The sequence below is a fragment of the Ischnura elegans genome, chromosome 11 (genome assembly GCF_921293095.1).
Source record: "Ischnura elegans chromosome 11, ioIscEleg1.1, whole genome shotgun sequence".
Classification (NCBI taxonomy): Eukaryota; Metazoa; Arthropoda; class Insecta; order Odonata; family Coenagrionidae; genus Ischnura; species Ischnura elegans.
In genome coordinates, this window is record NC_060256.1 from 101,665,999 (window position 1) to 101,688,302 (window position 22,304).

Genomic DNA, 22,304 nt, shown 5'->3' on the forward strand with positions numbered 1-22,304 from the left:
TGAAATTTTTTTGCGAACTTTTCCTATTTAATAATGTCCTATATGTTATCCGGGGCTGAGACGAATCCAAAGAGCCTAATGTCACTAAAATCGGTGCAGCCGTTCTCGAGTTATAAGTGTTCTAACTAACACGATTTTCGACTTTCTTTTATATATATAGATTAAGACTACAGCGACTTTTGGCCAGCTTTTTTCGATTTCAGCCAACTGTGCGATGCGTTATGGGCCTCCAGCAGAACCACTCACTCCTTCACGCTCCGTACGCCTTGAAATAACAACGGAAAAATTCAATTGCATTCTTTTTCTATATATTATGAGATGTGACGAGTTTTCGAGTTGTCAAAAATACTATTTATGAGGTCTATACGCCTGTTAAATTCGAGTCATAAAATTCGGACCAACTGAACATCGGCTGGAAGGTAATTTTTCGGAGTATATCTATTTATTATTATTATTAAAGTATTCTACCGATTTAGTTAGGTTTCCATAGAGAACTAAGAAAATCATCCTGGGAGCCTCCCTTTCTTTGAAGCACTCTTAAGTTAACAATAAGACCTACCCCCTTCCATTCATACTATCTAAAACTCCTATTCTTTTCCTTCCTCTCCCTCGTTTACCCAACATTCTACCCTATAACACCATTTTCAACATCCCCTCCCCGCTAAGTACTCGCTCCATCCATACCATCTGTCTCCTCCGTATCTCATCTAAAAGCTGCCTCTCCTCACCCACCATGTCCAGCACTTCGTCGTTCCTCCTCCTCTCCGTCCACTTCACCTTATCCATTCTTCGCCACACCCATATCTCGAATGCCTCGAGTCTTCTCTCGTCCTTCTTCCTAAGTGTCACGTTTCCGCACCGTAGAGATCTACAATCCAGATCAGACTCTTCACTGACCTTTTCTTTAAATTCTTACATAGCGAACCTCTCAGAAACTCCTTCCTGTTCATGAACGCCTCCTTTGCTTATGCGATTCACTTCCTGATGTCCTTACTACTGTATCCGTATTCCTCTAACGTACTGTCTAAATAGTTGAGTTGGTCTACCTTTTCAAGTTTTTCCCCACCCACCATTATCTTGAGTCTCACATTCCTCGCTCGCGATGCTTCACAAAACCGCATAACCTTAGTCTTCTTGTGATTATTCCTCAGCCCATACTCCTCGTATCGCTCGTTTAACGCATTCACTAGAGCCTGAAGACCCCTGGCCGACTGGCTAATCAACGCCTGATCATCCGCGAACCTCACTAAATTGAGTTCACTAATTAATCATTCCTCCCACTTTCACTCCGGCTTCCAAGTCGTCCCACGCTTCCCTTACCATCTCCTCAGCGTACACGTTAAAAAGCAGCGGCGATAGAGGACAGCCTTGCCTCACTCCTCGGCCAATACTTGCCAACTCAGATTCTCCCTCCGCTATCCTCACTTGCGCAGTCTGGGCCATATAAAGATTACGAATCAGTCGTCTATCCCTCCAATTTTCTTTAGAATTTCCTATTTTCTTTACCTATTTTCTTTAGAATATCCATTAAATTACCCTATCAAACGCTTTCTCAAAATCTACGAAACAGGCATGTAGGTCACGGTCATATTCTAGGTTCCTCTCCACGAGGGACCTCATTATTGCTATTGCATCACGAGTTGACTTCTCTTTTCTGAAACCAAACTGATCTTCGCCCAAATATTCGTTTGCCCTCGCCTCCATTCGTCTGTTCAATATCCTCAGTAACACTTTCGCCGCATGCGATATTAGGCTGATAGTCCTATAATCTCCGCAATCCACAGCTTTCTTCTTTTTCGGAAGCGGAATTAAAACCGTCTTCACGAAATCTTCCGGCCAACATCCCTCCTCGTAGATCCTGCGCACTAGTTCGAAAAACCTTTTCTTACCTTCCCTCCCTAGATTCTTTAGAAGCTCACACGGGATATTGTCCACGCCTACTGCTTTCCTAGCCTTCATATCACGAAGTGCTCTCTCTATTTCCGAATCTAATATCTCCGGTCCAAGATTATCCTCCTCCACTGCACTTTCCTCCTCTAGAGTCAATCTCTCCGGTCTGTTCGTTCCGTCATTGAGATCCTCCACGTGTTCCATCCTTCTACTCCGTACCTCTTCACGCTCGGTTAGCATCTTTTCACCTTCAGCCTTAATTTTAGATATGTGTTATAATTTTGTTAACTATGGTTTTATATAATTTAGGCTTGACCTCTTTTGCCGTCCGATGGCGGAGTACAACACGCCTACCTCTGCCGTGAATCGGGATCATTTGAGAAATGCAGCGTAATTAATATCTAGTTTCAAATGAGATGGGGCTCCAAATTGAAACGGGAAGCTATTTTGAGGGCTTAGTACAAATCACTATCACTCATGTATATGAATAACTTTTCAAATGTGGCTCCGCTTCAATGAGTCCCACAGATCCCATGTGAGGAATTCCCATTGGAAAGGATATTATTAAAATGTGAAATGAGCACAGTAAAATGGCGACATGAAACTTCATGAACTTTAAAGAGCAAACACTTGTTTAGCTGACTTTCAGGAATGAAAAGTGACAAAGCCACTCGAAATACTTCGTAGCAAATATAATCACGCTGTCCGTCGTCCCTCTCTCTGTACATTGGCAGATGTTCTTCCACGGCAAGGACATGCCTTCGCTGCACAAGTTCATCTCCCCGGAGTGCCTGCCTGAGGATTACGGAGGCTCCAGGCCCAAGATCGCATACAGCGGCGCCGACTGGTACGAGACCATCAAAAGCGAAGTGGATTACATCAAACGTGAGTCAACTCTTTGTTCGTTTGTTTGTTTCCAGACCAAGTTTGTCGCGCCCGAGGAGGTTGCAAATATAGTAATGGAGGGGGCGTTAACAGGTTCCAAGCGTGTGACAGGAATGGGGGTGGGAAGGATAGCCACGCCCACTTTGACACCAATACTTTGACAATGCCATAAGAGTTTGAAAATTTGGTGAAATATTCGGTTTTGGCTAATATACTGCGCTGTTTGAGACTAAGCCCGAAAATGGTCTAACCATGATGGCGGAATTCTGACCACGCTCAAAACTCGAACACAGCGCCTCCAGTGTTGGTATTTACAACCTCCTTGGTCGCGCCACCGCCCCACCGGTGGGCATCGGTCACCGTCCTTGGGCCGAAGAGGCGATTAGTGCCCGGATTGGTGGCGTCGTATACGCCTTGTTAGAAGCGACCTTTGACCCCCAGGACACAAGGTGATGCCTCTGCCGCCATTGGTATCAACTTGAACTATTTGCATATTCTGATTTACGATTGCGTGAAATACGAGAAAATAGCAGTCAGAGAACCAGGTTTGGGGGCTAAAACCCTCACCCCCGAAATTATTATGACTATCTGCTTAGGAGAACTCCAGCCCAGGGATAGATGGGTTCATGGATTCTTAATTTTCTTCTCCGCAATGTTTCTATATTTATACTCGATGGAGGTGCTCAGCTCTCTATATGTTGATTTACGTTGAAGGAAAACTCGCACTGCAGATAATTTTTCTCACTAAATATCAAAATTTCATCAGCTTTCAGCTGTAGGTATGTATGCGGCTCAGCCGATTGCAACTCCCCATCCCTGGTAATGCTAATACCCCGTTTACACTACGCACGTATCAACGTTGATCCGTACGCGCGTAACCTCAAAACGTCGTGTAAACGCGGAGAGTTACCATCGTAGGCCTTAGTACCTAACACTGCCGAACTTACCATAATTAGCGCTAGTGCGCCGAGAAAAAAGAGTCAGGAGATAAAGATCGATGCATATACAATTCTTTCGCGCTGTTGCAACCTTGATACGATAGTTGATATTTCATAAATAACTCTAGTAGGTATATCAAAGGTATATGGCAACGATTGAAGACTTTACTGAGCTAAGGTAATGTAAGGACATAAGAAGAAAGTTTTTTTCTGATGTTCTATTTAGCAAATATTCTATATAGATATTCTACATATTATTATTCTATATATTCTATATATCTACAGGCGGTCCCCGACTTTCGCACACAATGCGTTCCCGAAAACTTGTACGAAAGTCGAACTGTACGAAAGTCGAACCATTGACTTCCATACTAATTAGGGGTTACGTTCCAAAAGAGCGGAATATACGTACAACAACCTTTTTTTCACGGAATTCATTTCAATTGACTTAATTTTAATAATATGTTAATAAAACTCCTCAAATCATCTAATTTCTTTCGAAAATACGCAGAAAGTGCAAATAAAAGTTTAAAAAACAAGAACTCCGTTGGCTATCGAGTAAAACTTCCTCTTGGCGTTTAAGTTGACGTTCCACTTATTACGTCCACTATAAATAAAAATACATATCAAGAAGCATAACAAAATGTAGTTGTTGAACCCGCACTCTGGATACCTTTTAATTTTTACACCAAAATTCGACATTTGGCAGGTGACATTCGTGATCGCGTATATTTCGCATGTTATTCAAAAAAGACAAAAGACAAACGGAATTCGGGTGATATTTCGTGCAATATCGTTGCTGAAGGTGTACATGAATTAAACAGCACTCAAACGAAAAAACACAATTAGAAAGAAGATCTTACTAGTTTTATTGAAAGCTATTTGATGATGTCTGGTCAACTTCTTTTGAAAAATATCTTCAATGAAGGCTTTCTTCTTCTCTTGATAAAGGAGCCTATAGCAGCCAGTCTCTCTCCCAAATAAATCACCTGTCAACTACCAACAATTCCCTTCATTATATACGTTCGTATTGTTCGCATATATGGCCATTTGAAACAATTTAATGTTGGGATGCGCAATAAACATCGCGGGAATTTAAAAAAATTACAGACCAACATCCGAAAGTCCGAGTTTAGCGTACGAAAGTCAAGTAATTGGTGTCAATTTTGAGCGTACGAAAGTGCGAATTGTACGAAAGTCGAGTGTACGAAAGTCGAGGACCGCCTGTATATAGAATATCTATATAGATATTCTATATAGATACAATATATATTCTATACCAAACCAGTTTTATGTATTTCTGTATGTACAAGCTAACCTATAACCATATATCCTTACATTATACTTCACAGATGGTGGAAAAGAACGAACATACATATAGTATAAATCAATAAAAATCTTTGTATACTGGATTTCACGATAAAATTCGCCACAAATAACTATGACATTTATATGAAGACATGGAGAAATCAATACTTGTGCTTTTTCTAGTTAAATAATAAGAGCAATATGTAGGTACTCTCTTTGATGCATGAATATTCTTAAATTTTTTGAAATATTCTCTCGATAAATCCTAGACTCTTAAAGGCTATTACGGACAGCTATGGCTAGTTTTAGTTTTACATCATCATTCTGGATAGATGGGAGTTGAAGGCATAATTTGCTCTATGGTAATTTAAAAAAATCAGGTGAGGATTTGTATAGTTATGACAGGATCCATTAAAATTAACAAATAAGGAAAGGAACAATCTAAATAGGAATTGATAATTTTGTAGAGGGATGGGGCATTGTTGGAGGATCGTCTGTCGTGCAAGGGTTTTTAAATTGACAAGAGATTAAAAATATGAAGTGCTGTAATCAGATGTGAGATTCCTAAATAGTAATTATTTAATTTGATAAATTTATTTTGGACACGTTCAAGCGGGATTGAGCCAATACTATAATAAGGTGAGAAGTTAACAACATACTCTAATTTGGATAGATATGGAAATGTCAACGAAGTTAATTCTACTGCAATGAATTTGTTCTTTCTATCGAAAGAATCCAAACACTTCGTCGAGAAAAAATTCCCTATACAATCCTCTCTGTATCTTAAGAAAAGTCATCGTTCCAAAGCAGCTTCTATATTTGAAAGAATGCTAAAAAAGATCTCTCCCGTACAATCTACGTAAAACTCCTTAGATGTTTCGGGCTAGCTATAGTGCTGCCATCTACGCGAATAATATCTCTTCAGCGACAATGGGTGCTTTCCATTCGTCGACGTTGACGTGAAGCTAACTTGCGTCGACACAAGTAGTGTTTTCTGCTTTCCATTCATTGGAGTTGCCGGCGCAGGCGGACTCACACCTCTGACTAATGACTCTGACGAAAAGATGAGTTAGAGACAGCGGACAGAGGAGTTGCGCATGCATAGTTGTTTTGGCGCCTTTCATCTGCATTGGAGATAACACTATTTCTATAAGACATCAATTTTTGTACTGGAGTTGAAACATTTTTTTAATAAATTATTGGCAAGTGTGCGATATGTTCAAGGTATGACGTTTTAAATAAATAGGTTATATGCAGAGATAATAACGCATTTTTTAATATTTGCAGTAGTTTATTTATAAAATTGTGAGATGATTCTTATTGTTATTTTAAAATTTTGTAATTTTTAGTGATGTTATTTTTAAATATACCTGCCGTAAGTCGAATTATTTGCGTAAATTGCATCATTATTGTCACCGTAAAAATTCTACCCATTTTATGAGGAGTAAATTCCTTTAAAGGAAAGTAATTGCTTTTTACTCGTGTTTTACTAAATTTCCCGGTGTTCTAAACTCGTGTTCTACCACGTTGTACGCGCATCAACCACTGCGCATACGGTCCTTTCCATTCGTGGCTGGCTAGGAGTTGACGCAAGGTGACACGAGAGTCGCCTGAATGGATGTCAACACATTACGTTGGAGCGATTCCGTAAGTTCGTGGCTCTCATCGCATCACGGACTTAGAATAATCAGGCCTGGGCACTTAAAGCTTCATCTGTCGTCGCTATTGGGTGCTTTCCATTCAGGCGTTATCGTCGTAATTCCTGTTATGACGGGCTTCTGAAATTTACAGAATGGATTCGCCGATGATGGTTGCACTTACAATATTATTCTTTCCTTTTCAGAGTGGCACAACTTCGGATACACGAAGGAATGAGCGGGGAGATTGGTATCGCTGCGATTGGCTCGGAGGTGCTGCCCTCGCCCACCAGACGGGCATCGCCAGCACTACTCTCGTGATTCCTAGCGTGTGCAGTGCAGTGCAAGTGACAGACAGCGAAAGACGAAGCAAGATTTGTGATCACGATATGTGTCTTCCCTCAATAAAAACAACTCTTTTTAATGTTGATTAGTGGAGTGCATTCTTGCTGTGAATTTGTGAGACGAGATTTTTGGGGCAACTCGCACGATGTTCGTCAGATGTTCGTCCTCATCGCAGCGCATCGATTCGGGCATCATCAGGTCGCAATCCTTGACGCGAAGGCGAGAAAGGACGCTACCTTTACAATTGCGACGGAGTTTTTGGCGTAAGCATAAGGTGGTTAGGCTAATCTGTCGTGCCTCCACGGTCGTAGGACGGAGTTTTTCTTTTTTTCAACTACCCCGCAAACAGCACAGAGAAGCCTTAGCAACGGAGGAATTAAAAGAGCACGACACGAACATTCATACCCTGGATAGGGATCACCTACCCAGGCGGGATGCGAACCCCGACCTACGGTTTGGCAGGCGAGGACTTTACCCCACCGCCACCGGGCTGGCCAGTTGAAAGTTTGTTTTTGTTTGATTTTGAAATAGTTAAAATGAAAATGAATATGTGAATACAAATATCCGATTCGTCGAAGTGCACGTGTAAGTAAATTATTTACACTCTTTAATTTTAATTGGTCTCAAAAAATGCATTATTTCGTAGATAATTTCATTTTTTAAATTGCAAACGTGGCATTTTTTAACTATAATTTTGATTTTGTATTCGACATTTTTAAAATTCTCGAAACTTAAACGTGTTATAATGAAAATATAATTCCAATAGCCACTTATTACGGAGCGTTTATAATTTAGCAACTCTTCAAAATAACTATATAAATTTTTTCCATGGTAATATAAGAATTGTAAAATCTTTGTTAAATCTCGCTGGTGTATCGTTTGAAGGTACGTAGCAAATTAGTCGCTGTTTTGGAAAACGTTTATTAGCTAATTAAAATGCGAAACTAACGTCAATGCAAGTGAATTTGCTCAATGCCAACATTATTTTCCTCTGCTACACAGATTAGTTCACCTCGAGAAACTGAACATTCAGGATAATCCTGCGGTGGTTTTGCAATGATATTCTACTTCGAATTTCAAATCCGACTCTATAGCGATGATAAAATGAAGTAAATTTTACTAGCCACCGTATCGTTTCAAAATATTTGATATAATGTACGTATACGGCGTTGTAATTTACCGCAAGTGTAACCTTAAACCATGTGCCTTCGGTTGCTATGAATTTTCAACATTCATCGGTGCTTTAATGAATTTACAACATAACAGTACACTTTTCGTTTCATGTATTTTTATACATTTTTCACTACAAAGCACGCTAGCACGTGACTTGCCGGCCTTGTGCAAAATATGTCTTGATAAAATTAAATATTATGTATTTTACCAATATTTTTTAAATATTTTCAATATACAAGAACTATGTTATTATTATTAAGAGTTTATTAAGCTGATAAACATGTCTCGCTTCCAACTTAGGATCGCGACAAGTAGGAGATGCAGTTTACTGATTGATTTTCAAACTTCATGTTGTTTAACTTCTGTTCCACCAGCAAAATAATCAATCGAATCGCTTTTGTGAAAATTTAATCGAGCTTTTGAATATTTTTTTACGATTTTTATGAAAAAAATTGTTTCTAAGTCGCATTACTTTCGAACAACCACAGATTCGTGTTTCGAAATTTAATCTACCTTAGTTTACAAAAATCATCTCTCCGAAATAATTTCACCGGTAAGCTCGCAGATGGAGGAGATATGCATTACACTACGCTTCTTTGTTGACCGTTTCTGGAGTAAGCTGCAAAAATTCCAGTCAATTCGCTCAGTCTATCACGGTTAAAGCCTTCAGCCTCTTCAGCCCCCTCCGAATTTTTTCCCTCGTGGCGACTTCATGCACTACATACGGAGTACACTACTACCACACTAATATTTCAGGGGCGCCTTCCCTATGACAATTCATTTTTCAATTTAGATACATTTCATATCCTCTGCAAATCACAAGCGATTGCTTGAACTCTCCGCAAATGAAATGTATTGCTGATTTAGTGAAATTTATGGTTTGCCGGTGCGTATCGCAAGTACGGGCAACACGAAGCAAATTTATGGCCTAGTGTCTGTCTGGATAGGGTAAGTATTAGTGAACAAACGATTCTGACGAAAGGTTGTTTTCAGGTAAGTTTCTATTTTTCTAGTGCTTATCTGAGAGCTCATCAAAAATATCGTCCAAATACCGAAATCATTTCACACCGAAGGCTATTCCCGTCCAATGAAAACCCATGCTGGGATGGCAGCTAATGCTACAATATCATTGAGTACGCATATTGGCCAAATGATTGTTTCTGATGCCTGCCTTCGGATGCCATAATGTCCAAGTATTCCCATATCGTTAGGCCCGTCGCGGTCGATATGATATCGTTGTCGTAAATGTACGTAGAATATGTCGTATTGCCTACGGACGGGCATCACCGCCTGCGACATTTGCAGTCTAATGGCTCCATTCTGACGATATTCCCGTTGTAGAGGCAGAGGCTCCTCTCGTCGAATGGGGACCTACGGAATCAGTTACGGAGAATAGCACTTACTTACAATTAGACTGCTGTGGCCAAGATTCCACCTAGTGAGTAGAGAAGGAACTATTAGGGAGGAAGGCCGCCATTTGCCGGGAGAGTAAAGCAGACTACTCATAGCTAAAGCACCAAAATAGTTTGTCTTGGCTCATTACATCTCTTTTCTTCGGAAGTTGTCTACTTTTTATATCTCAAGTAGTTTTTATTAATGATCAGTCGCGGCCAACTTACCCCTCTTACGGTCATTGGAGTTTTATTCATTTCCCAGTTAACCTTGAGGCCGTAGGGCTCATCTTTTTATCTATAAGATTTAAATTTTAAACTACTGGTGGGTATTGCTATAGTAAAAAATGTCACTATCTGCGTGCATTTGCGGCTGTTTGAATCCCGGAACACATCACACCCAACCAGTTGAATGCCGTGAAGGTGATGCGGAAAAACTATCCTCGAGTATTTGCCACAGTTCCGTTCTGAATACGAATTTAACGAACCTTGAGGAAACCAATAATGTAATATTTAGGTCTTTAGGATGTATCCCCGTGTTCTTGGTGATTAAGATTGTGGTATTCTTTAGATAAATTTATCAAAATACCTGCGGTATTGGGAAAAATCAGGAAACATTCCTCACTCATTCATAATTTAGGAAATAGGTCCGTGCATGGTTGATTGAAGGATTGAGGGTTAAAATACATCATTTAACCCGAAAAAAACCGGCAATTGATGGAGGAATTCAATGAATTACAAGAGGTGACGCGTGCAATTCACATTTTTTGTACAAATTCATAATTATTTTCTAACAATCCCTGATTTATTAGTTCATGTTAATAACAATTAAAAAAATTACCGTTGTGCCAGGCGATTCAGCCTCCCCAGATATATGTAGAGCGACTGAGGTGTGACGGAAAATGTCCACCTGGGCCTGATTTAAGTGCCTTCAGAGAGCTCATATGGGTGCGGAGATCCTTAAACCTTCCCATTGTGGCTTAGAGTTGTCTTCTTTTATTACCCGGAATTTATTTTCTATTTCATCTTGGCAACGATTTCGAAGGCATGGTTTCTCCGTGAGATCTTTAATATTCGCATGGGACCTCCATTAGCGTTTCGTGTGTTTACCACAGATGAATCTTAGGCTCAAAGGCCATGACATCTTTTGTTCACTTGAATGCCTTTTCCGACCTTAAATTCGTCCCTTAGCTGAATCAGCATTAGTGGACGACGGCATCTCTTGACTACTCCCTCTAGTAACGGCAAGATTCTCGGAAAGAACGCAATGAAATGAGTTCACACAAGATATCCGAGGAGTTAACTGTTTGTAATCTGCATTCATTTGTCGAAGAGGATGTTTCTCAGTGCTGCGTGTACAAGTACATTCAAGAAGATACTTTTGAAGTAATCAACAGGGCTCGTTTTTTTATTGAAAGTGACACAAATATTTGATAGACATCGGAAACTTAGTGCAACCTTCGGCTCTGTTGTTTCCAGCATTCCAATCATAATTCAAAACGTAATTCAGAATTAATGGTTTGGACTACCTATGTTTAAATTTGTAACGCATTTTGCCGAATGTTAATTTCTTTGTGCTATCTATACCCGACTATATAGCTGTTGTACTGAGGGTGGTATTTCGAAACAGGGGTTGGAATAACAAAGTTGCTGGGAAGTTTTTCTGCATTATGTTATGTGGCTTCTTCCCTATGTTACGAGGCACTAGTACTTGTTACATGGAAGAAAGAAAAGGAATCTCGTGATTGCGTTCAATGAATAAACTACAGGTGACACAAAATTGGCTGTCGAAAAATCCGAACAAAAATCACAGGGTGCTTGGACACAGAATTGGGAAAAAATTTCCCCGTTAACTTCTAACGTAAACGAAAACGAGACAAGACTCGAGATTAGACCACATTTTGACGAGACTCTCGAAAGTCTCGAAATGCAATGTATGAAAAGTTGGCCCTCGTATAATTTTGCGTACAGCTGGTCAAGGGAATATTTTATAAATATGCAACTCCATACGGACAGTTTGTACAAGGCCGTCACTCCATGGACAATTTAGTACCAATACTCACAGAAGGACATTTCCTATGGAGAATTCCTGTAGCTGGGAAGAAATCAATGCACCAAAGGAGATGTGCAGTTTGCGCCAAGCATGGGAAAAGAAGAAACAGCGTGTACTAGTGTGAACGACGTGCAGTGGGCTGATGATTGCATTGTATGATCTCATGTTTTCCCGTTTTATCAGTTGCAGAAAAGTTTTTCAGGTATTCCATCGGTTAATGTTAGTCCAAGACATTTCGAACAACGACTTGGATGACAAGAGCGACGAGACGTTCATCGTCAGAGGATCTTCTGAATGGCTACTGTGACGTTACGTCGTAAATCTAGTTGATTTTTCACGTAGGCCCAGACAAGGGAAATATTCCAACCGTCGGTCACAAGCTGGGTCAGGGAAAAACTCCACAAACAAGAAAAACAGCTCACAAGAAAAAGGTAGCAAAAAATAATTTACGAGTTATTACCGTTCGATATCTATTCAAAATAGAGTATTCAAAAATCAGAAGTATTACAGAAAACAATGATAGTAATTCATGATCCCAAAGGAAACATTACCAGCTAAATACCAGCAGAATAATTGCTCTAAATTTGTCATGTCTCACTAGACATGTGTCCTCGACCAGGGCACGAGCAGAAGAGAGTTGCCTATGCAAGACAAGACACGATTTGAGGGGAGGGGTTTTTCCAGGGAGTGGAGGGGTAGCCAGGCGAATTCATCTGCTGCGCCACTGCCCCTGTTGACAGGCTGCTCCGCAAAACCTCGTCCCTGGGTTTGAGTTAACCGCATACCAGCCAGAATTTTCCCCTCAACTTCTGGGTTGGAGACATCAGTAGAATCAGAGGAATATTCATTGGAACACATGGAGGGGAAGGAGATACTGGGGTGAGGTGTTGGAGGGAGAGAGTGTTGTGATAGGACAATGGTAAAACTTCTCACTCCAAAATGCAATACTAAGGCCTTAGCACCGATTTCCCCTTGCTTGCCAAGGAGTAAATATTCCTCCGCAGTAGTCCTATATAAGTCTTGGATTGCAGGTAGGCTGGTTCGGTGCTGTTTCGGGGCTGTTTCGGGGCTGTTTCAGAGGCTGTTTCCAGAGGCTGAGTTTCCAGAGGCAGGGTTTCCAGAGGCAGGATTTTGCGAGACAGGGCCTTTTTGCTACAGGCCTTTTGCGCGCGCTAAGTTCTGCGGATAAGTTCGGAGGAAGTTCGAGGAATTTCTGGGGGGGGGGGACACTAAAAAATGCCACACTACGATGCTTGTATTGCTTCGATAGATGTCACACAAAGCAGAATTCTAAGGTAAAATCATTTGAATATTACCATATTCATGGGCGTAAACAGCGAGGGGCGGTAGGGGGCGGCTGCCCCCCTAGAAGCAAAGGGAAATTTAGTTCAAAACGAAAGTTTTTTAAACCCAAAAAAAGTGATGTTAGCATAAAACATGTAGTGTAAAAACAAATCAAAGTTTCGAGTGAATAATTTTTAATTCTAATAAAGCGCTGTTATAATTTATTTTTAAATTTTGGTTTCCTCGACCTTTTCTGTGTTAAAACTTGAACGACCACGGCTTATATCACGGCTAAGCTGTGAAGTTCCTACTTTTCATTATATTGTTTATTACAAAATTTTATCTTGTTTTTTGAGTCAGAATATCGTCAAAACCCATTACCGCGAATGCAAAATCCTAAATTTTTCCGTAGGGGAGGGGGAAGGCGGGTGAACCCTCCACTGAGGGTGGGCATCATGAGCGCCAGCCGAGGGCCCCCAATCACCCCAGACCGCCCCTGGATTCAGTTAAATGCTTGCCGCTCTTGAGAAGTTAAACGCTATAGTACCTTTTTTCCTGCGATAATAACCTTAGAAAATATCTCCAGAAAAAATTGGACTATTTTCTTGAGTGGAAGTTGTCAGTACTTACTTCTACGATACTTCTTTGTATTTCATTTGAAGGGTTTTAAAAGATTTTGTTTCATCAACAACCATAGATATATAACAAATGGCGGAGCCTGTTTTCAGCATTTTTTACATAAACGTAGAGAAAAAGTAGATATTACCCCAGACTTCCGCCAAGTGACTGATACCACGTCATTCTATGAAGCTTCTACACTGTGGATCTAAAGTAAAACCTAACACCAACTCGCAACCCCGAATTTTAAATCGTTTTTTCGAGCGTGCGGTCGACTCTGGTTCTGGCCGGCGGCGGCGCGGCGGAGAGTACGGCGACGCGGCAAGCTTGTGGATGCAATATGGTCTCATTCCCCATTATACGTGGATAATAGATATAAAAGTAACACAAAATAATCACCAGAAAGAAAAATTTATATATATTGCTACGAATGACTCTTATTACGCAATCGCTGGGCACTGCAAGAGGTGCACTAAAAGGTGCACAACAAATTTTTTGCCGAAATATCAAGTACTGTCTTGGTGCTTGAAGGGTACATTATTCTTATCCAGTAAGTTTATTTAGTTTATATCCTTGATTTAAAGTAATTAAAAAGTATTCCTTATTCAGCATTATGTACAAGTTGCTTTAGTTTAGCCAGTGCAGGTAGACGTCAAGTCATATGTTTTCAGGGCTGTGTCGAGAGAACGAAAAGGAGGAAAACGAATGCAAAAGAAAGATACAGTGACCATCTTCGGAGGCAAGAATGACCCTTGCCAAGTGGATAAAATGCAATCCCGAGTCTTATGTTCGAAAATCTGAAATGCTATGGATATAATCTTAATCATAACCAGTTATGAGAGAGTGAGTCGAGCATACGATTCCATTTACGCGAGTGAAATTATTGCAGCAGAGGCTATATATGAAGTTTCCAAATATGATTCTGGACCATACCGCGTCTCGAATCACAACGTGAATTTCAACAGATCCATGTCTCGCGTCGCATATAAAATGCACTTTAATTTGCAAACACGGCTTTGACAGCAGTTAGGACATGCGCAATATAATCACATGTGGGAACTAGAGCCTATGTCTCATTCGTGAGCACCCTAGTGCCTTCTTGTTTTGGTCAAAGATGCTCTACATTTGGTAAAGCAGGAAACAGGTACGAGAATTAAAAAATCATCAAAATTATTCTAGATTTCCTCTCTAAATAGCCATCACTGACGCTTTAAAAACAATTATTGTATGCCACCGGCGACCGTACATATGGTCTTCATTCACGGAGCTGACATTGCAAAAGAGTCCATTCTTAATCGGGACAACTGTCAGGGGAAGCAATAGAGGCGCGCAATTAGGACGTGAGAAAGTTCCGTGAACGGTTGACTAGAAAAATATCACGAGTTGCCTCAAATCAGGATTTATTCCGAAGACAACTCCTAACGTCATATTTGATAATTACAAAAATTACGCCAATTAAACTGGAAGAAACATACAGCTTGCCGAAAAATGTAATGGATCTGTTTTTGAAAAATGAAAACAATGCTTGAGCTCGATAGTGAAAGTGATAAGGACTCGTCAGATAGTGAATGAAAAACAGTAACTTTATATCAACTGAAAGTGCTAATTGCAGTATTTTAGTTGGGAAAAGTGTAAATTGTGTTTTTTTTGTGTATTGTTTGTAGGGTATATATTTCTAAGAAATAACGATTTTGTCAGCAGGGTAGTTTATCAAGAATAATGACGTTGATATGTAGGTCAGAGATTTAAATCAATACTTTAAATTGAGCATAAGGCATAAATTAAAATCAACTGTATTTCTTTGAAAGCATGCATCATCCGATGTGAGTAATATGCCTTTCGAAAGCAGCAGTCCATACCAAAAACAAGGTCAAAGGCCTCCGCACTACAACAATACTATAAAATGACCGTTGTCAGCAGGCCTTTAAATATGTATGGGAGGTTAGGAAGTGGAGGCCATGGATCATCGACGTCTCTTGCCTAGAAATAGGGTTTGTTAGTTAATAAAAGAGTCCGTTTCCCTACGCGCACGATCTAAGTCCATTCTCCGTAGTAGTATATGGAATGCACTCAAAGAATGCACCTTTCAGTGCACCTCTTACAGTGCCCAGCGATTGGATAAAAAGAGTCATTCGTAGCAATATATATTAATTGTTTTTCTGTTGAATATTTTATATTACTTTTATATCTATTATCCACGTATAAAAGTGAACGAGACCATATTGCATTCACAAGCTTGCCGCGTCGCCGTACTCTCCGCCGCGCCGCCGCCGCGCCGGCCAGAACCAGAGTCGACCGCACGCTCGAAAAAACGATTTAAAATTTGGGGTTGCAAGTTGGTGCAAGGTTTTACTTTAGATCCACAATGTAGAAGCTTCATAGAATGACGTGGTATCAGTCACTTGGCGGAAGTCTGGGGTAATATCTACTTTTTCTCTACGTTTATGTAAAAAATGCTGAAAACAGGCTCCGCCATTTGTTATATATATGGTTACTGATGAAACCAAATCTTTTGAAACCCTTCAAATGAAATAAAAAGAAGTGTCAATTAAGATGGTATAGCAGTTTTTTCCATAAAAATATTCATGAAACCAGTGCACGAGGATAAAGTTGGCAATTTTCAGAAAAAAATCGAGGTTGGTCGTTTTTCGCTAAATTTGTTCAAATTTGACCTCACATATATTGTTAACGTGAAAACACAGGAAATAAATAATCTGGAAAGTTATGCACAATTTATTTGACAATAGGTATGTGAAGTTTCAACTTCCTAGCTCAAAAAAATCGATTTTGAGGTTTTGGTCAGCTTTTTTTCTAATCTAGCCCAATGTGCGGCGTGTCATTAGAAATGGGGAGGTGGGAGTAAGTAGCAAAGCAGGAAAGAGGCGGGGGAGAGGATTAGCAGCAGGGGTGCTGGGAAGGGAATGCAGGCGGAAGAAAATGGTCAACACAATATGGGGAGAGGCTGGGTGGACGGAAAAACACTGTGGAGGTTGGGGTCAGTTGAGGAGTGGGTGAAGAGAGAATTTGACCATTTGTTTTCGGGAAGGGAGAGGAGATGAGAGTGGGCGTCAAACACTAGCTCATTCATGAGAACATTTGTATCACTCTGCACAATTTCAAATTACTAGTAGTAGTATGCCATCAGCAGACCAAGAGACAGAGGAGGAAGAAGATGAAAGCTCAAGTGGTTCGTCATTTGTCTCGGATAACACAGTGGAAGTTAAAGAAGATGTTTTAACTTTGGAACATTGCTCAGTCGTTTACTTCGCTGGATATCTCCTTGAGAGACTCTTAGCGAAAATTGGGTGCAATAACTGCAAGAATAATATTTCTGGGAAGAAAACAATTGAGGACTGGTGCCAAATATTAATCATGGAAAGAACATTTCCAAGAATAACCAAGAATGTTGAGGGTTTGCTGTGTCCATAAAAGAGGTTTATCAGAACTTGTAAAAAAAGCTCTGTTAATTTTCAGAAATCAATTTTGTGACACACCTCATAAAAGGAAATTGAGAAAGTCGATGCTTTCAAAAGCAGAGAGGCTCCTTAAGTTAGAGATGGAATATGAGCCTAAGGTTTGTAATGAACATTTAATATTCACTCTAAATTTAGTACTTTTTCAATGTGTGATAAAAAGGAGTTGTACGTGGTTGTCCTCAGTGGCTTCACAGGAGAAACAAAAAAATTAATATTTTCTCAAACTTACAGTAAATATATGCAACTGAATCTTAATACGTAAGTACGTAAATAAAGCAGAAAAAAATCATTTTAATTATCAATTCGTTTCTGAATTTCGATATAAACAAGCCCTGACCGCAGCATTTACTCAGTAATTAACTGATGATCACAAAAGGAAGAGAATCTCAGCTGCTGGATGAAATAGTGTAGAAGTAAGTATGGGGAGCTCATGGCAATCAATGAATCAAAGGATTAAACGTGTCGACCTAAGGTTTGTCCTATTTCAGCAGTTCATGGCCTACATTGCTATATCCATACACAATAGATTGTCGTTATGGTGAAATATTCTGTAAAGTCCAAAGAATTAATTGCAATAAACATGAGGTAAATGTAATATTTCCATGTGCATTCATTCACAAATAGTTTGAATTTTTTAGATCTGCAAGTCTGCTCACCATTTCTGGAGAACTACTTTAATGATCAATACATATCTCTTAATAGCTAATTTATAACAACAATTTTTAATCAGCAGTTATTTTATTGAAGGCGCCTGGTTTTCTGATTTAGACACCGAAAACTAACCTTTACCACTCGTTAGTATTACATCGCATGTAATGCTAACGAGTGTTATCTTAATCACATATATATCACGCATATTTCGACGCTTTTGCATACACCTACTAGTGTTATAGCCTAGCAGTAAGTGATTAACACTCTTGATCGCGGTGCATTACTGTCATCTAGAGGAAGGCGAGGCAGTTTTCATCTAAAATATTGGCCCCGCGTGTTTATAACGCCTGAGATTCAGATAATAGCTGGCACACTTGCATGACAGCAGCCCATCGGTGTACGATTCATCCGATAGGCTGGAAGAGAGTGCAGATCAAGGCATTCCACTGGCGACTGCAGAATTAGGTTCTTGAAAACGTTTTTGAACAATCAAAAGCTATGAATTGCCATATTTTTGTAGTGCCGCGACAGCTTACAATCGGAACATGCTAAAATTACTCCGTTTGATATTACTGTATAAATGCTCACCGCGTAACATATATCTTTGGATATTTCGTTTTTCGGCCCCTGGCAGAAGGGATTCATATCCCGACAGCAAGAATTCAAGCAATGAGTGAACCTGGGCCCAGCTGGAGCCGCTATTTGTTTTACTTTTCAGAACCTCAACTAATGTAAACCGACTTACGCTTAAAACAAAACTTATTTCAAACAACAATCTGCCATGTTATTGACGAGACGACGATTATCACAACTATGATCAAAATAAGGTCTAATAAGGAAAGACAAAATCATACGTTAGATGATCCCCGCCCCCATACGTAAGACCCGAAGTTTAAGTAGAGCCAAAAGAACCCTTTTCATTTTCGACGCGGTAACAGAATGGGCCATTACTCATCCCGCTATCATGCAAACAAATCAAGGTCACCGACCACCCCTATTCCCAAAAATATAATGCTACTGCTAAAGCAGACCTCTTAATTGTGTTCGCTTACAGCGTCGCGCTTAAGAATTCATTACCAAATACTTTTCAAGCTTAATTAGTTACCAACTGTGGTGAAGAGGCTATGACCGTTAGCGACAAGCAAACAGTGCATTTTTTTTCAGTGTAGGAATTCAATTTCGCATTCCTATTTTATTGTAATATTCCGGCACTTAATGTTGCAAATAACATGTACACTTCATCAAAGTGAGGTATTTCCTAACTGAAGTTCAGAAGCACACTACGCGAAATGTATTTCATTCAATATGTTGATCGTTCAACGAAGCGATGAACATCAGTAGGATTTATATTGTCTCCTGAAGCGAAAAAATCTTCCCTCACGGAAAATCTCTTCCTCGTCAGAAGAAAGCCTCACTTCGCCAACTTATCTAATGGCAAAACCGTCTCCTTAGGAGGTGGGAACTTTCAGCACAGACTCAGGCCAGCATGGAAAGCCTGACGAGGTGCGGCCATTAAAAATTCATAACTCCCCTTGTAGTCGAGATAAAGTTACAATTCTTTCACCAAAAACAACTTTATAGTTTATCCAACTTTCATACGCAACATGCATGGACCTTTATCATCAGATAAGTAAGTTAGCAGGCGATTGATTTGTACCCTGCAAAATTGCATATTTTTCGTCCGAAAGATATATTAACAAACATAAGAACAATAAAACTGAGTTATGAACAAATTAAATTTTACCAGTATGGAAAAAAATGTACAATAAATGTTTGCTGCAAGTTTCAACTGAATACTAAGAACAGTCTGCCGGAAATGGTCTAGGAATAAAAACTCGGAAAAGTCAAGTTATTAGCCAAAATTCGAGGGAATATTTTTTATAACAAATGTTATAAACAAAATCGAATAACTATTGTCTCTACTCAAACAGGTTGCTATCCAGGAAAATTTACTAGCATGATGCTCCCTGAATCTTCTTATGTCCTTATTCCTCGCCTCCATTGCTTCCTCGGACGAGTGGCCAATACGAAGGGCAGCTTCTTTAGATGTCCGTCGGAGGAGCAAGTACTGATGTTTCGTGAAATTACCAGAAATAATCGTGGAAAGGGCTTCTTCCTGGGACTTTGCCTCACCTCCTTGGCTCTCCATTTCGATAACACTCGCCGCGCTCTTGAGAGATTGGTTGTTCTCACCTCTTTCATTATTTGAACTCATCACCTTTGCTTCGATAACTCATGGATGCTCTGCTGGCGATGTGCTGGCTCGAAGATCCTTCGTTTTCCTTCTCTTGGCCCTTTCACTGGACTTCTCAAATTGTTGGTCGACCAACTTCATTAAACATGATGAACCTTCAAAAGTAGCAATTTTGATTAACATATTGAATTAAGAAGAATGAATATCACTCTAAATTCATCACCAATTCCACATTAAATACTTACTGGTTGTAATGGTTTGACGTTTAAATAAAGGCGGAGGAAATTTCAACTTCTCATTTAGGCAATCAGCGAACTTTCTTCTAAAAAAAACCTGTCATTTCTTTTGCTTTCCTTCCACCGGCGAAGATAATTTAAGGGGAAAAAACACTTTTCCGCAAATTTTTTAGGATAACTTTTGAATTAACGTCCTCATCTAACTCTAACTTGTTGCTCCAGTAATCCAATAAGTATTGTTTTTTAAACGATACGGACCCTTTTCCACTTTCAAGAAATTTTTCATGCATCTGAAGACGCGTGAAAATTTTCATATCCACTGAGGTCTTAGCCGAAGGCACTAACAACGACAGCTAAATCAAATACCCTTATTGCACCAAAAGTAATAACAGAATTGTTTGGCAGGGGGTTATCGAACTAAAACGCTATGGGCACTCTTCTTCAACCCTACAAGTCTTCTTTACAAAAGTTCGAGGATACTCGACTTTTTCAAGACTCGATCTTCACGCTTGAGGAAACTCACTTTCACGTCTTTCGTTTGGAAAAATCTGAGTAAAACTGAGTTTTGGCGAGAAATTTTCGGGCAAGCGGTGTCCAGAAGTAACATGGGTTTTCCACAGTGTGAGGTTCGCGATGCTATTATCTCCATTTTCTAGGAAATATCACATTTGAAAGGCGAAAAGGCTTACTCCGTTCATTCCCGGTGGCCTAAGTGCAATTCATTACAAGTGTACAGAGAGCGGTGGTTGGGTTTTCCCGGTGGACGTAATAAATAGCCTAGGCCTTTTCGGCAGTCGTTTGCCCTGCATGCGGTTGAGGAGGCCGCCAAGGAGGCGACAGAGGGATAATGTGCCGCGTGAGGGCGAAAACTAATCTATTTAACGGAAGGAAAGGGTGGAGTAGCATTTGAAGGTTTCTTCTTTGTTCTGAATGCATTCATGTTTTTGAGGATTACTACAGGCACAGCTGCGAACTTTTGTTCCATAAATATATCCTTCCGCTTGAGTCCTTAAGCAAATTTTATGAGAGCATAGGCACGCGTAAATAAAAGGTAAGGTCAACTGGAAACTATTAATGATAAAAAGTTCTACGTATGACAAGAGATGTTAATTCATAGGGTAAATATTTTTTATAGAAATAAAGTATCCAACAATGTTGAATAACACCCATAAATACTGGATCTCCTCGAGCCCTACCACGCGCCAGCCAGGCCGCCGCCCGCGTCAGCGCATTGCATCATTATAGTTGAATCAATGCTGAGGTCGGAGTAGCGACTAGTAGCAAAACTTTTCTTCACTACTGCGTTGCATATTCTTTTCCCTTTGTATTGGTGCAAAAGATACCGCGTAGGAACGTGGCGCTCTAAACGATATTGTACATTTTATTTGAAAACTCGGGTAAAAAACACTAAAAGTTAAAAAAATATATATAAAAAAGTAAACATAGTAAAATCCGAATAAAATGTATGTCCCACTATGTAATAATGTTTATATTTGTAGTTAAAAATGTTTTTTGGCTAAATATATCGCGTTAAGGTTGTCCTGCATGACGCTGAACTTCCTCAAAATTCGACCGATTTCACGCAACCCTCATTTTTACGGTGAATGCTCCATGTTTGACAGATCACTGCAGCCGCTCTGATGAACAAAAATACTAACTTAGTAGTGTATTTTGTAGACCATTTCCTGTAGAATCCGAATATAAGGTCCAAAAATTCCTTGAAAATTTTCGAAAAAACGACTTTTGGCCAGCTTTTTTTGATTTGGGACCACTGTGCGCTGGTTCTGATGTCATCATTACGCTGGTTGACGGTATGTAGTGTGAACGGGACAGTGCGCGACTCAAATCAAGGTTTTCAACACCTACACTGGGATTATTTAAAAGTTAAATTTGGTTATTTCCTAAGCATAAAACCGAAATAAATTTTTCGGTAGAATTTCGTAGTCCTAGACTGCCACTATGGCTGAAAATAAGTCATTATTATGAATACAGTTGTTAGTGTAAATCATCCGTATCGATAGGTAGCTGGAACAGCTGGGAAACGCCTTATGAACGGCTTATTTGAACTATCCGTCACACCTCGTTTGGGTTAAAATAAATTATGAAAAATATGGTGTATTACAGCTGTAATGCATGTATACTCCATGAAATATTAAATCGTGTAAATTATAAACCAATAATACATTATGAATGACGATATTGTAAATTGCAGTCAGAGCGGTCAC

The 22,304-nt window shown here is 39.8% G+C and overlaps 1 protein-coding gene across 1 annotated transcript in view; it reads left to right on the forward strand.

The window, feature by feature from the left end:
- Window positions 1-7,088, forward strand: part of LOC124167679 (retinaldehyde-binding protein 1) — a 77,418-nt gene extending 70,330 nt beyond the window's left edge. The window contains exons 7-8 of the mRNA XM_046545664.1: window positions 2,625-2,775; window positions 6,865-7,088. Of these exons, the coding sequence (XP_046401620.1) occupies window positions 2,625-2,775; window positions 6,865-6,896 (183 nt within the window). The 3' untranslated portion in view covers window positions 6,897-7,088. The remainder of the gene's footprint in view (window positions 1-2,624; window positions 2,776-6,864) is intronic.
- The last annotated feature ends 15,216 nt before the right edge of the window (window positions 7,089-22,304 follow it).